General features: G+C 45.2%; 1 protein-coding gene across 7 annotated transcripts in view; it reads left to right on the top strand.

The window, feature by feature from the left end:
* The window catches only part of MEGF11 (multiple EGF like domains 11), a 251691-nt gene that overhangs the window by 214323 nt on the left and 21924 nt on the right, over positions 1–15444 (top strand). For all 7 annotated transcript variants that reach the window (XM_063413057.1, XM_063413059.1, XM_063413061.1 and 4 more), the window contains 6 exons: positions 1787–1921; positions 5046–5174; positions 7949–8077; positions 8767–8895; positions 11291–11419; positions 11566–11799. In XM_063413057.1, the coding sequence (XP_063269127.1) occupies positions 1787–1921; positions 5046–5174; positions 7949–8077; positions 8767–8895; positions 11291–11419; positions 11566–11799 (885 nt within the window). The remainder of the gene's footprint in view (positions 1–1786; positions 1922–5045; positions 5175–7948; positions 8078–8766; positions 8896–11290; positions 11420–11565; positions 11800–15444) is intronic.

A 15444-nucleotide genomic window follows, 5' to 3' on the forward strand; every position in this document is an offset into this window, starting at 1 on the left:
TATAAACCCCAATTTCCAGGTGCTTCAGCATATCTGTGTAGCTGTAAAACCTCTCTCCAAGGCTAAAATGTGGAGCTCAGAGCTTCAGGGAGATGAGGAAGAAAATGTTTTGCAAATTTAAAACCTTAAGAGTGCAAAACTTCCAGAAGTTAATAGTTTCTGACCTTTCTGAGATGAAAAAAAAAAAAACCCAGCTTAGTTCTATCAGCTGTTGGCACACAGGCTACAGGAGCAAACCTTGTGCCCAGTTTGCAAGGCCAGGAATGAGGCTGCTCCCTGAGGATGTTTGCTAAGGATCTAATGGGGAGAAGTTTTTCTTCCCCCTGGGGTGACAGCAGAGGGATCCTGGGGGTGCTTCTGCTGTTGCCTCTGTGAGTGTGTGGCCTGGGAATCCAGCTTGGATCCACCTCTTCTGTGGGGCTCAGACTCAAGAGTACCTGGTGAACAGGAGACCTTGCTACGCTTGTTCTCAAAATCATCCACGTTTTTCTCTTAGAAAATCATTTAGAAACAGAATTTAGGCTGTACAAGGCAGAGCTGAGGATGATACTGAAGATGATACTCAGCCAACTTGTTCTGTCTGTGTAATCAGGATTACATGAGACACTGGGATGGTTTAGTGCTCTTAAGCCTGCAGAAATGTCTCCAGGAATGATCCAGGTTGTTTTATAGCTACTGCATCATCAACCAACCTGTCAGCTAAGCTCCAGCTGGAAATGTGCAGTGGGGTAAGAGCCTGACACCCTCTGAGAACATACAGTCCAAGAGAAAATTCTCATTTGCTGGAGAAATAGAACAGACATGATTTAGTAACCACTGAGCCAGAACCATAGAACAGAGAATCACAGGAGTAAAAATAAAAACATATAAAGTTATTTTTACTGTCACTTACTGCAATTTAACGTTTCTTTGTGTTATCTGTTGCAGTGAATGTTTGGACAGTGGATGCTTTTTCACTCTACATGCTCTTAGAAGCAAAAACCTGCTTTTAGAAGAGATACTGAGCTGTAATCCTGGCTCTATACGTGATGTACAAATTCTGTAATAATTTCAATCCTGGTTTTAGGCAAAATAAGCACTCAGTCCATGACAGGTTTCCTCAGCTCTCTGGTGTGATTACTGATGCCAGCCAGGTGATTCTCTATGGTGTTACATAATTACCAGGAATAGATTCTGTTCATCACTTGATGGCTCCTGCCATGAAATGTTTAAATGACTGCCCCAGCTCAGCACAGGCATTGCACCAGACAGCTTTGGCATAGTTGTTCTGACATAAAATATTGTTTCCTAATGCACCTTCTCTGATTTCTTGACTCAATTTCCATTTCCTTCTGAGTTTCTGTTGTCTGTACCCATCTGCCAGAGGGTTTTTGGTATCTATCCTAAAATCTTTGGAATGTGTGTTATTAACCAGATCTGCAGTGGACTGTGAGGTCTCAAACATCTTAAACTCCTGTTCTGTCAAACAGTTCAGGTCAGAGAGACTCAAATGAGTGTCCTGAGAGAGGAAAGCTGCTGATAACTCCACTGTGGTATTAAATGGCCATGGACTTCCCTGAGGAAGGAAGGTGGGAATGTTTGAGCACAGGAGCAGTTTTACCCAGAGCCTGCACTTTATTAGACATGGAACCATCCAACAGGCTTCATCATCTCTGCTGTCCACAAAATTGTGATTGATAAATTAAGAAATATTGGTTTGGGATTAAGACAGACGGAGAACTGTCGAGCTCTCAGTGATGAGAAGATGTTGGAAAGCCTGTGACAGCTTGGTTTGTTCTGTTTTCAGTCTGCCCCCCTGGGTTTTACGGCCACCACTGCAGCCAGCCGTGTCCCCAGTGCGTGCACAGCACCGGGCCCTGCCACCACGTGTCCGGACACTGCGACTGCCTGCCCGGCTTCTCGGGGCCTCTCTGCAACCAAGGTACCTCCCCCAGCCCCTGGGCCGGCCTTCCCCTTGTTTCAGCAGTTTAGATCCCCAGAAAATCCTTGCTTGGGAGGGAAAATGCACACAGGTTCTCAGCCAGCCTCTGGTAAACGCGATGCGCTCCTGTTCCATAAATAAGGCAGGTCTGGATTGCAGTGACTGTGGGATGAGGCACCGGCTGTAAATACATCACATCCGATGGGTTCATTCTTCCTGCTGCTCAGCTGAATGTTGATGGCATTTGTGTGATACAGCAGGACGGGGAGGGAGGTGCACAATCCAAACACCCAGCTCTGCACAAAACCCCATTTACTGTGTGCAGGACCTGGCTGGGGATAGTTAAAACCCACCAGGGCAGGGGGCAGGAAAGTTTGCAGTGAGGCTGAGAAGTTCATTTTCACAGGTGGAGGGGAACTCCAGCTCCCCCAAATGCCCATCACCTTTCTGTACCTTTGAAAGTTCCACATTTAACTCCAGGTTTCATTTTCATCCTAAAAATACCCACAAAATCATTCAGCATTCTGCACTCTCAGTCGCTGCATACTGCAATGGGTGTTTTCTACACAGATATTTAAAAGAAGTGATCTGACTCCACTGCTCCATCCCTGCCAAAATGGAATGACACTTTCAATGATCTGCTTTTCAGTAAGCTGGGATTGCAGGCAGCATTTACCCAAAATCACTAAACACAGATTAAGTATAACCATGGGATTTTTTTTTCCTGTGGTGTATAGCCAACTAAAGATTACACCAATTAATTTATTAAAATGAACGTATTTCAGTGAATTTGTCCATTTTATGTGAAACGTTAGCCAGATTTCAAAGCATAAGCAGGTCTAATTATCCTCCTAAGAAAACTATTTTATTTTTGCTCAGATGTTCAGCACTTCTGGTTTTACTTTGAAATGTTGATCTATCCAGCAAATTAATCTTAAAATATTCATGTCCTAATTAAAATCAATTTGTGTTGCAGTTTGTCATAATGAGTTAACATGTAACTATATTTTCTAGAAAGAAAAATGCTAATTAATTTTCCATTAGACAAACGTGAAATGAAGATTTCACTTTGGAATTTTCATTTCCTTGTGCCATAGGCAGCAGGAACATTCTTCCACCAGCAGATTGTGCATGGCAGGAGCTGTGTAACCCCCAAAACTGCCCAGGTTGACTCGGTTGTGCCTTGTGCCGAGGACTCTGAGCTGCGAACAACTAAACAGCTGTTTAGTGAATATCTTTCACAATCACGGAGCAAGATGGGCTGATAATGACTTGTTATCACTGCTAGAACACACCTGACATCCCACGGGGGCTTTGGGAGTCCCACTTCAGAGCTGTTCAAGCTAATTAACATCCCAGTCTGTGTTGTACAGCCAGGTTGCTGCTGCAGAAAGCAGCGTTAGGCCTTGTTTTACAGCTCTCTAGAAATGATTGAGACATTTAAAAAGTGCTCGGGTTTGGCGCTCACATCTTCACAGAGTGGCTCTGTCAGTCCACAAGCAGGTTGTACAAATGGATGGGAGAACACCCATTTGTCACCCCCTGTGCTGACATTGCAGGGGACATCACCCCATTTCCCAGACAGGGGAACCCCTCTGCCAGCTCTGCCATGTGCTCCAGGACACCACAGTGTCACCTGTCCCTCTGCCAGCAGCTCTGCTGGGACCACAGGTCCTGCCCTGATCCATCGGTGTCCCACGGGGCAGAACAAATCTGCTCCTCCTCTAAGGGAGTCCTTGGAGAATTACATTTTGTGCACATACAGACCCCAGCCTTCTCTGAGGTGGTGTTGCCTATCTCCACCTCAAAGATGCCATAAAACTCTGCCTGGAGCTGGGGGACAATAATGGTGTGGCCTTTCCACGAGCCTGGGCTGACACACCAGATCAGTTTTTGCTGCCTGTGATAGGAGGGCTCTGCTTTCCTTTTTTCTTTGTGTATTCTCTCCATCGTGGCTGTGTGTTGTGTTTAGTTTTATCTCTTTTCACTTAGGAACTGTTCTGTTTAGCACACAGTGTGAAAGCCAAACCCAACTTTATCCACTCCTACAGATAAGTCAGCCCATAGTCTATAGAAACACAAGCAGAAAACAATACTCTGCTGTAGTAAGAGCAAGGATGGCATATTATATAAAAGCCAATGAATCACAGCTCAGGATTTCAATCTGTGGCTGATTCACAGTCAGGATAGATTGAGGTCACCTGCAGAGACTACTTCTGAGAAAGTGAGAGGGGCTGAAGTGCTAAAACAGCTGCATAATTCAGGGAAGTGCCTTAATCACTTTTTTGACATCGCTATTATTTACCAGGATGCAAGTCCAGTTCCATTTGTTGCACTCTTTGCAAAGATGGACTGTATGTTTTATCTTGTTTTGAAAATACATCTGTTTTTGTCAGGGAACACAGCCAATAAGAGCCCAGAAATGAAACATTTCATTCGTTACTGAGCAGAGCTTTCCATCAACTTTAACGCTAAAGATTTCCAATAATTTGGTGGGAGGTTGAAGATCTACATGTCTATTAGTTTCCTGTCACTGTGCTTAGGATGCGAGAAGATGACTCTGGAAAAAATTTAGAGTTTCTTTTCTTCCAGCTTCACTTAGGTGGGTATACAGGGAGAGGTGCTGATTTTGTTGGGATGCAGCATATCTGTTAAATAGCTCTCAGTCAAATAGATACATAGCATACATAAATATATATATATATAAATATATATATAAAATCCTTGGAAACCAGAGCAATCCCAGCCACTCACTTGTGGCTGCTGCTCACTGAATTCTCCTAATTTTTTCTTGTTCTCTTCCTCTCCTAAAGACCGCTTTTCTCTGTTTTGTCTCTCCTCTTGTCAGCCTTCCCTCCTGCCCTTCAATAATTACAATCTTCTATTAGCTTCATTTTCCAGCAGAAAACTGGATTTTGATATGACTTTTTCCCATTGTGTTTACTCCTGGGACACAAGCAAAATGGGCTCGAATACTTTCTGCCTTTTCCTGCTTTCCAGAGGAATTTTGCTTCATCAGAGAAGAAGCGGTGTAATTAATGTTATCTCTAATTGCTGAATGTTGACTCCTGTGATTGCTGCCGTTCCTGTGAGGAGCCTGCAGTGACCTGCCCTGTGTTTTCAGTGTGTCCCAGCGGGAAATTCGGGAAGGACTGCGCCGAGCTGTGCCAGTGCACCGAGAACGGCACCTGCAACCCCATCGACGGCTCGTGCCAGTGCTTCCCGGGCTGGATAGGCACCGACTGCTCCCAGAGTAAGCACTCTGCCTTCAAATATCCTGTTGGTGTGATTGTTTAGAGTGCCTTCTGAAAGCCAGAGACTGCTTTTCTGGGGAAATCCCTGCTGTATTACAGCCAGGGCCTTACTCTCTTTAAAGCTGATTTCTTTTAATTAATCCAAGTTAGCTTTGGATTGAATTAGTTTCTGCATTCGGAGTTTGCAGAAGCTGTAACTGGCTTTTATTCCAGGAAAGGGAGGTCACAAGCTCTTATCAGAAAAGAAAGCTCCATGCTCCCTTTTAATTTCTAGCTGGATTCCTTTTTATTTATTTTTTTGAAATCATTTTCTTTCAGCTATTACATGTAGACATTATTAACCAGTGAATGTTTTCATGTAGCAAATCCCTAGAATAGAGAAATTAGGCTGCTGAAATATTTCTATTAAATGTAATTTAATTGTAAAAGTCAATGTGGCCTTGTAGGGATGAAGGATTTCTTTCTGAAAATTGCCCAGGTAGAAGATTGGCATTTGCTGATCCCAAAGTGTCATTTCCTGAGAGCATCCCTTAATTGAAGCTAGATCACAGAGGGAGGCAATATCCGATCATTCAGAAATGTTACTTCATATTCAGGATACAACTAGCATATTAGACAGCATTCCAGAGTAAAATATATTAAACTCCAAGTGATAAAGCAGGAATCGGATAAAAACAGACAGCTGTAATTTTGCTTTTATTGTGTGTCTTCCACAGGCAGAATATTGCTGCCACTCAAAAACAGCAGAAAAAAAAGGCAAAAAAAAAAAGAAAAAAAGACAGAAAGCTGCACATATTCCTCATTATATTTAGCCATCTAATTGGGAAATGTCTGTTAACCTTGAAAAGGATGCAGAGCTTGCAGAGCAAAGCAGGGCAGGCCAGCAGGAGCAGCTGAGGAGCAGGACGGGGCCGTGGGCTCTGCTTGGGACGGGCTCTGTGCTCACTCCTCACACAAAGGGAACCTCTCCAAGGTGACCCTGCCCACTCCAGGCTCACCTGCCATCCCCTCCCAGGCTGTTTCCAGCCCTGTGTTCACCTGGAATGACCTGGAGATGCACAGGAGATAATTTTAGCTCCACTCCAGAGCCAGTTCTGGATTCACTCACAGCCCCTGCAGCTCTGCCTTAGAAAGGCATTGGAAATGTATTTCTGGTTGCTTATAGCACAAACACTTCAGGCCAAACCCTGCTCAGCTTTACATTGTGTGAGTCCAGTGACATTTTGTTTGATTTACGTCATGGCAGGGTTTTTCTGGCCATTCATTCTGGCTTTAGAGGTGTCTGTCAAATGCCACAAACTTCCATTTATCGTCCATGGAGCCACTGGCATCCATGGAAATAGGCCTGGTGTCTGTACTTTCAGGTTTCCTGGGAACCTTGCCTTATTAATTCATGTCTTTAGCAGGAAGCAATGGAAAGTGCTTTTTAAAGCAAAAATATAGTTGTTATATTGAAGGCTATCATAATTTCGAATCTTTTAGTCTGGCACTAATAACTGTAACTTACTGCATTCATTTTTGGAGGGAGGCTTAAAATAACTTTTAAAAATGTATTAATATTGTACTTGTTGAAATATAAAATAGACCTGGAGATTTTAATTTAATATTAGCCCCCAACAACAAAAGCAATCTGAATTTGTGGATGGGAATTCATACTGCAAGAAGTTTTCTTTACATTTTTACATGATTGGAGTAGCACTCTGTGCTTCAAATGAATGTGGTAATTTTAGTGGTTGATTGCATAGCAAAGTAAACCTGAATAGCTGGGCTTTATTATGCAAGAATTCCAGCATGTCAAAAAGAAAATTAAATTACCTCCATATCTTGCAGCCGTGCCTAAGTTGTCCTCACAATAATGCCAGTGAGGCAGGAGCGTGGCCACAGCCCAGAGCGGGGTCGTGCTGAGAGTCACTGGTTCACTGCAGCCAGGGCCTGGTCCTGCCTCTGCCCTGCACAGGGGTCAGGGAATCCCAGAATCCTGGGATGGTTTGGGTGGGAAGGGACCTTGAAGCCCAGCCCAGCCCAGCCCTGCCATGGCAGGGACACCTTTCCCTATCCCAGGCTGCTCCAAGCCCCATCCAGCCTGGCCTTGGGCACTGCCAGGGATCCAGGGGCAGCCACAGCTGCTCTGGGCACCCTGTGCCAGGGCCTCACCACCCTCACAGGAAGGAATTTCTCTCCAATCTCCCATCCAGCCCTGCCCTCTGGCAGTGGAAGCCGTTCCCTGTGTCCTGTCCTTTGTCCCAGGTCCTCTCCATCTCTCCTGGAGCCCCTTTAGGCACTGGAAGGGCTCTGAGCTCTCCCTGGAGCCTGCTCTTCTCCAGATGATCATTCCCATCTCTCCCAGCCTCACTCCAGAGGGGCTCCAGCCCTCAGATCATCTCCGTGGCCCCCTCTGGACTTGCTCCAGCAGCTCCAAACCCTTCTGCTGTTGTTCCTGGGGCTGGGGCACAGCTCTGCAGGTGGGCTCTCACCTGAACAGGGCAGAGGGGAAGAATCCCCTCCATTCACCTGCTGGGAGAGGTCCCTGTGCCAGGGAGAGGTTCCAGGGTGGCTCCAGGGTTTGGAGAGCAGTCGGTGGCTCGGAAGGACCGGTCTGTGCAGGAGGGGCTGGTCTCTGTCCAGGAGCCACTGCTGAGCTCAGCACTGGAGCTTCTGCCCTTGCTGGTGTCTCACAGGCTCTCCCTTCATTGTCGCTCCTCCACAGCACTAACACATACCATTGCTTTCTGCTTTTGTCACCTGACAAATGTTTTTTTTTTTATTTTCATAGCTTGTCCCACGGGGTTTTGGGGCCCTGATTGCTTTCATTCATGCAACTGCCACAACGGAGCACTGTGCAGCCCCTACGATGGAGAATGCAGATGCACCCATGGCTGGACGGGGCTCTACTGCACTCAGCGTAAGCCTTCAGACACAGGGGATCTGTCAAAGTGTGTGCTGCTACCTCGTGTCTCCTCCAAGTATTGCAGTTTTCCCTGGAAAACCGCATGCTCCTCACTCGAGATAACCTCACATCACCCCTAAGAAAATAGCCCTGAAGCTTTCCAAGGTTTTTTATGCCTCTGGCGCTCGCTAAAGGAGGGGGAAATCATTTTGGTTATTGATTCATTGTTAGAATTTGCACAGTCAGTGTCGCTGCTTTTTAATGCCCCAGTGTTTGTGGTCTGATTTAGGAAAATGTTAGAGATTTCTCACCCTAGTGCCAAATTACCGGTATGAAAGAGGAGATCCAATTCTGGTGAGCCTTTTAAGGAGGTTCTTTCACTTGCAAGTAATTGATTGATCCCTGGTCCTCCAGAGCGTTTCTGTTTAGCATCTTCTTTCACTTCTTGAAAATTTAGTTTGTATGGATGGGTCAAGTTTTCATTCTTCTGAAAAACTTAAGAGGCAATTCTGTAAAGATGAGAAACATTACTTCAAGAAAATTGGCTGTCACAGTATCTCTGCATTTAGACCATCAAATAAATGTCATTAAATATACAGAGGCTGAAAATCCATAGATTTATAAGCCCACATACTTGGTGCTGATAACACAACTGAGTTCGCTTTCAGCTTATTTCTTACTCTCCTTGTTCTGATGGCTGAAAGGTTGCCCAGCTGCTTTTTATGGGAAGAACTGTGCCAATGTGTGCCAGTGCCAGAACGGAGCCGACTGCGACCACATCACCGGGCAGTGCACGTGCAGGACGGGCTTCACAGGCAAGCAGTGCGAGCAGAGTGAGTACCACAGAGCCTCTGTCCTTCTGCACAGAGGGGCTGTGCTTCACAATTCCTGCCCATCTGCCTCTTCAATCAGGCGGGGATGTCAGCAGGACAACCCCAGGCACCCCCTGTATAATCCACAGCGAGGAGAGAGCACCTCTGGAAAACTGGGCAGTCTAAGCAGAAAGAAATTCAGGGAATCCCTGCAAACTTTCATTTCCAGGCTAAGTTAGTGAGAGAAAGCAAATCTCTGCACTCAGTGCTGGCTGGGCCTTCCCAAACAACTTGTACCTGAGAGCAGCAGCCCCAGGTTTGCCAAGAAACTGCCCAGGTTTCTGCATGAAGACAGAAGGGTTCAAGGGAGCAAGTCCTTCCTGCTCTCTGCTTTCCAAAGAATATTGGGAATATGGGGCCTTCCCACAGAAATTACGGTGTAGACATGGACCAAATAAAGATTCATCTTCCCAATGAAAGCAGATCAAAGGTTGTTTGCCATTTTGGGAAGGGTCTGTGTTTAGCCTGAGCAGTAAGTGTTTCCCAGTGAACCTCAATTCAATTGCAAGGGGTCTGGGATGTTTTGCTGGAATTGTTGTCCATGTCCCACTGGAATATTTAGCAGGCTGTGCCAAATGGCTTCTTCAAAGAACATGGAATGAGGGTCCTGGAAACTGGATGTGCTGTAAGTGGATAATTACTTGTTTGTCCAGTGCAGTAGTTCACAAGGAAATTCTCACACGCTTCCTGGGATTCTAAACACAGGTGAAATCCACCTCATCTTCCCAAGGCATTAATTCCCCAGGGTTCCCTCACTTTTTTTGGCAGTAAGGTAATTCAGTAACATTCCTATGAGATTTGCAAGGGAAGGCTTTTTAACTGTAGCTTGCTACGTGGATCTTTATGGAAATATTTGTGCATGTAACTTGATTCATAAATATGGTTTTGCATACACTTGCATTCAGTAAAGTGAATATATCAGGGCCAAATTGGTGTGCTCGTGGGGGATTGCACATTGCACCACTGTAACTCTGTAAGTGGCCAACTTTCTGGAATTTGGGGGCACCCTTCACTGCAGCCACAATCAAAATAGGAAACTAAAGAATGCCACAAAGAACTGCACAATAGCAGATTTTATACAAGGAGCTGCTTTATGATTTGACCCCTGTATAAAGCCTGAGGCTGTCTTTTCTATCCAAACTACAAATGTATTTATTTACTTGTTTTTCTACTGTTTAATCTAAAAAATCTCTTCATTAAGGCTCCTTCCTTCTCCAAATCCTGCTGAATGGGCAGCCACACTGCATTGCAGATGAAATGCTTAATTGCAGGCATCATTTCTGTGGTGCAGTCCCCAAATTTAGGCCTTATTCATTTTAAGTAGGCTGCAGGCTAATAAAAGAATGAGCATTAATTCTAATGATTTTATTTTTTTTCTTTGTTTGAGTACCAACAGATTAAAGATACAATTTTAATACACACTGCAAATCAATAAACAGATACTGGCGATGGTTCTCTACTTAATATTAAATTTTGGCTACCAGAAGCTACTTTGAGACTGACATTGGGGAAGTGTTGTCATGCAATGAAAAGCATTTACAGTGACACACAAGGAGTCACTTCTTGAACAATATAATCCACAGGATCAGAGCAAGGTGCATGTTTGCAGCAATGCAGCTTCTCCGTGGAAATAAGGGAGATGTGACAGACATTGGTTCTTTCAATTTATTCTTGAATAGTGCTTCCAGAAATACAGTAAGCTGCCTACAGATTTATTGTAATAGCCCATCATAGTAATTGCATGAATAAATTTCTCAGCTGGACATTCAATCATTTTGTCTTTGATAGAAACACAAAGACAGGATAGAAATTCCTGCTGTATTAGGAATCCTGACATAGCAAATCAAGCCATTCAGATGCTCAGTTCTGAAATTCCACCTGCAATGTTCTGTTCACCTCCTGGCACTGGCAGGATGAGTAGGAAAGCACGTGGGGTTTGTTTGGTAAAGGCTGTTGGGTTCATATAAAGGTTTATTAAAACTTTTCTTTGCAATTCCCCCCATGAGAAAAAAAAAACCCAGGTAGAGTGGTAAAGAATGTTGAGCTCTGTTGTCTACAGGTTCTGAGCTCAAGCTCTGTTAAATTCTGAACATTTTACATCAAGTCTTCTAAAGCCTTTGTGCCTATCATTGATTTCATTCCATGAATTTTCCAGAACGTTACAGCTTAGTAAGTAACAAACTGCACGTAGAATACATTTAGCTTCTGCTTTAGACTAATAATAATTTCATATTAAGGTGTCATCCTAGAGATCCTAAAACCAGGGAGACTTCTCTACCGAATTTCCCATGGCAAGTGTTGTGCCCCTTCCCCAGAGCAGTGGAATCCTTTCCAATGTTTTTCTTTGGCTCCCCAGAGTGCTCTCCAGGAACATTTGGTTATGGTTGCAAACAGTTGTGTGAGTGCATGAACAATGCAACGTGTGACCACGTCACAGGCACTTGCTACTGCAGCCCAGGCTTCAAAGGAATCCGGTGTGATCAAGGTACAGTGGAATTCTCTCTCTAAAATCCCTCCCTCCCTCTCTCTCTGCCCCTCTCCAATGATGTACTTGCCTTTAAAAAACACAAAGTGTTTCAGAAATGAAATGCACGATTCAATTTACAGTGTGTTATGAATTACTTTTAACAGCGGCTCTTATGATGGAAGAATTAAACCCCTATACTAAAATTAGCCCTGCTCTTGGATCAGAGAGGCACTCAGTGGGAGCAATCATTGGAATTATTATTCTCCTTCTAATTATTATGGTCTTGCTGGCACTCTTTGTGTGGTATCGACGGAAACAGAAGGAGAAGGGCCATGACATGCCAAGTGTATCTTACACTCCAGCCATGAGGATGACTAATACAGATTACTCACTTTCTGGTAAGGGTCTTTTTATGTTAATCAAATCCAGACTCATGTTCCTGTCTGTTGGGGAAATACAAGTTTCTGTGATGTGTAACGTGTTATTGAGCCTCAAAAATAATGACACTTCCATTTTTCCTCAGAATACTGTGATCTTTAAACACATAAATGGGACAGGAAAGCAAATATAAAACTGATTTAAGCTGCTTTCTATGTGGGAGTTGATATGGGGTATACCTAGACAGGAAATATGCTGCGTGGAGTTTTGAGTCGTGTGCATTCCTGTTGCAGTGCAGGAATCTGCAGTGCAGTTTTCCTTTGTGAAGCCTTGGGAAGCCTTTTTTTATTTGAGGAATGGGATTGGCTGGATCAGTCCTAAGGTTTTGGTTTTGTCTGTGTTGCAGTTTGGATTTGAGGTGTCTGTTTGTTGTCACTCTCTGCTGTGTGCAGAGCAGTCCTTGTCACACAGGCAGCTGGTGGGAACCATCTTCCCAGGAACTGAGGAGAGCAGGAGAGAGGAAGAGGAGGACTCTTCAGGATCAAAGCATTCTTCCTTCTTTCTTTCCTCTGCTGCTGCTGCTGTGGAGGACAGCTTTTCTTGGCAGATTGTCTAAATTTTGGAGGATGTGATCTCCTTTTCAACGCTGTCATTGTTATTTATTCCTCTCTGGCCAATATCAGGGCCGATGCCAGGCAGGAGAGGCTTTCCTTCCTTCTGGTTTCTCCACTGTCTCAGTGGGGATCTTCTCAGGGTTTACTGCCCTCTGACTTCTTCTCTTCCTTTTAAATGGCTCAAGCTCCAAGTCCAAGTCAATACAAAGCCCTGGGGCAGGCAGAGGTTGCCCAGCAGCTCTGCTGCCCTGGCCTGCAGTGCCTTTTTCTTTCTGCCTTCTGCTCTGCATGTACGAGGCCCCTTGGCTTCTCTGCAGCCTCAGGGTGGCTCTTTATGGACCTCCCTGCCGAGGATGTGCCTGGAAGGAGCCTCTCCCATTAAACCAGTGATAATAATGCCTGGCTACACCTGGAACTTCATCACAGAGCTTCTCATGGCACAGGGACTTCAGTCCTTGTGCCAGGGCCATTTTCCTGCCATGGTGAGTCCCACATCAGGGCTCTGCTGAACACCATTGACCACATCCATACTTAGACCACTCAGAGCATTCCTTCTTCTGATGGCTGCAGATGGGGGGAGAAATTATCAGGAATCTCCTTTCATTCCTTCTTATTTTTGAATTTTATCTTCTCTGGCTCTTGCTTAAGCTGCCATTTGGGTAAGAAACAGATGTTTTTCACATTCCTCTCACATGCAGCCACCTTTACCAGAGCTCCTGGAGCCATATGATCCTTAAGTACATGAGGAGCAAAAGGATTTTGGAGATGGCTGAATTCCTGCATACACCCTAAATAGCTGGGGATCACATCCCTCATCTGCACTCAGCCTGGGATCCCTTTTGCTTCTTGGGCTGGGACTTTAGCTCTGGCCCTTGTGGCACTGCTGCTCTGTGTCAGGTCAGTTTGTAAAAACCCTGAACAGCAGATCCCCACAAACTCAAACAGCACCAGGTCCGGGGGGTTTCATGGGCTGCTCCACAAAGAAATTGGCTAATGGTTCTTTCCTGTTCATCTCAGTCAGTGATGGGGATGCAGACTGGGCCTTTTTTTCCTCTTACCTTCTTTGTGCAGTCCTTCCAGCAGTAGGAATTGTATCACCCAGGAAGCTGCAGCAGAGTGGGGTCAGGCATCTCTTTCTGGAGGTCACAAGGACAGTTTTCTTCCTCCTCCCCCTTGGAAAATTCTGCCATCTGAGCTTGCAGAGGAAGATTAATAAGATAGAAACACACTGCTCCATCTTCGGCTCATTAAACATTGCCTGCAGGTACCAGCATTGTTTCAAGTTTTGGGTTTTGCCCTTTTTAGAAGGGCATTTACAAATTCTAGACCAGAGTTTCTGAAAACTCCCTGCCAAATCCTGACTGTCCTCCAGCACATTCCCCTCCTGAGGCTTTCAGTAGCTGCCCCAACTTTGGCCTTACCAATGCAGCTTCTCTTCCACAGAGCAGAGAGGCAGGAAAAGGCACTGGTGTGCCCCTTCCTCAGCAGAAAGTGGAGAGGTGGATACTGAGAGAAAGAAAAGGAGTGTGAGCTGGCAAACACCACGTGTGTGTGTCTGAGGGCAGGAGTGCACACGTGTGCACAGGGGATGCTGAAGGACAGCAGCAATAGTGCACAGAGGAACAGGGATTCCAACCTTCACCTGCAGCTTTGCTGGTGGATTGAGGGCACAATACCATGTAGATGTACTTGTCCAATGGATATAATTTCATGTAAACCCTGTACTTTGGCAGGAATTCCACCTGGATGGCTGCAGCATCCAGCCCTCTGTGGGTTGTAATCACCTCTGTGGTTCTGAATCACCAGTGTTTATTTTGCCTGTTTACTCTTATTTGGGTAATGGTGGTGTTGCTTCTGAATAGAATCACAAACACAGATCCCTGGCTCCTGGAGGCAGCAATTTCTTCCAGCACATTTATTTCTGGAGGATGTTTTTGGTCTTTACATCCCCAGCTCTTGTGAGGCTGATAATCCGTGCATGTGTGTGAGAGAGATTATGAGGAAGGGGAGCCCCCTGGGCAGCCCTTGGACTCTTTGGCATCTGAGGATGAAGGATGTGGCAGCAAAACACACTTTGGCCAGCAGCCAGGGGAGAAGAACCACCTATGCTGGGAGGGCTTATCCACAGCACATGGATCTGAGAGCAAACTTTCCCAAACGGGCCTGAAATCAAAATGGTGCTCCCCAGCATGAGAGCAGTGCACTGCATCCAAAAAAGATTTTAAACTGCAGGTTGTTTGGTTCAGGGAGATGGGGCCAGAAGGGAAAGCTGTGTGGTAGTGCTGGAGAGCAGCAGAGATTTTTTTAGTGAGACTTTCACAGGAATTGGCTCCAGGCTGAAGTGATGTTTGAGGTCTTATCAAGGTCTTAGCAAACTTTCTGGTATGGGTGAATGCTCTGCTGAGAGCCAAGAGCTAAGCAAAGCTTGCCACAAATAAAGCATCGTGGATCCTGAAGCCTAGACAAGACACTTCCAGAAAGGATCTGTAGATGATGGGTGGTGGGAGGTGGCAGATGAACCCTCCTGTTGGGAGCCTTCAGCCGTCTCACTGACACCGTGTGGGCAGACAAGACCCACACAAAGCGAAGGAAGCAGTTCCATTTAGCAGTTGAGAAGTCTGGGTTTGTATTTACTGCAGAGTGCTCATTTATTCCCTTTTTTAGTGGCTGAGCCCAGTTTCCACAACACTGTCCTGCAGGATGGGGACTGACACTGTCTCTGGCACCCCACAGCCCAGGCTCAGAGCAGGAGCTCAGTCTAATTCCCTCTCCTTTAGGCATCTAAGTCTTTCCTGACTGTTCAGAGCAGAATCAAATTCTCACCTTTGAGAAGAGAGAGATTTTTTTGTGTGTTGGGTTTTTTTCTTGTTGGGCTTTTTTAAACAGGGATAGCATTAGATTCGAGTTTGATGTATTTCCAGCAAGGAGTTACAAGAGCTTCATGAATAAATGTGTAGAAAATGGACTTTGCTATCAAGGTAAATCAGCCTGGGTGGCTACTTAAGTATCGAGCAACAGGAACTGTGCAGGAGTAATTCTGAGTTCAGGGGG

This window comes from Prinia subflava, chromosome 15 (assembly GCF_021018805.1).
Source record: "Prinia subflava isolate CZ2003 ecotype Zambia chromosome 15, Cam_Psub_1.2, whole genome shotgun sequence".
Taxonomy (NCBI): domain Eukaryota; kingdom Metazoa; phylum Chordata; class Aves; order Passeriformes; family Cisticolidae; genus Prinia; species Prinia subflava.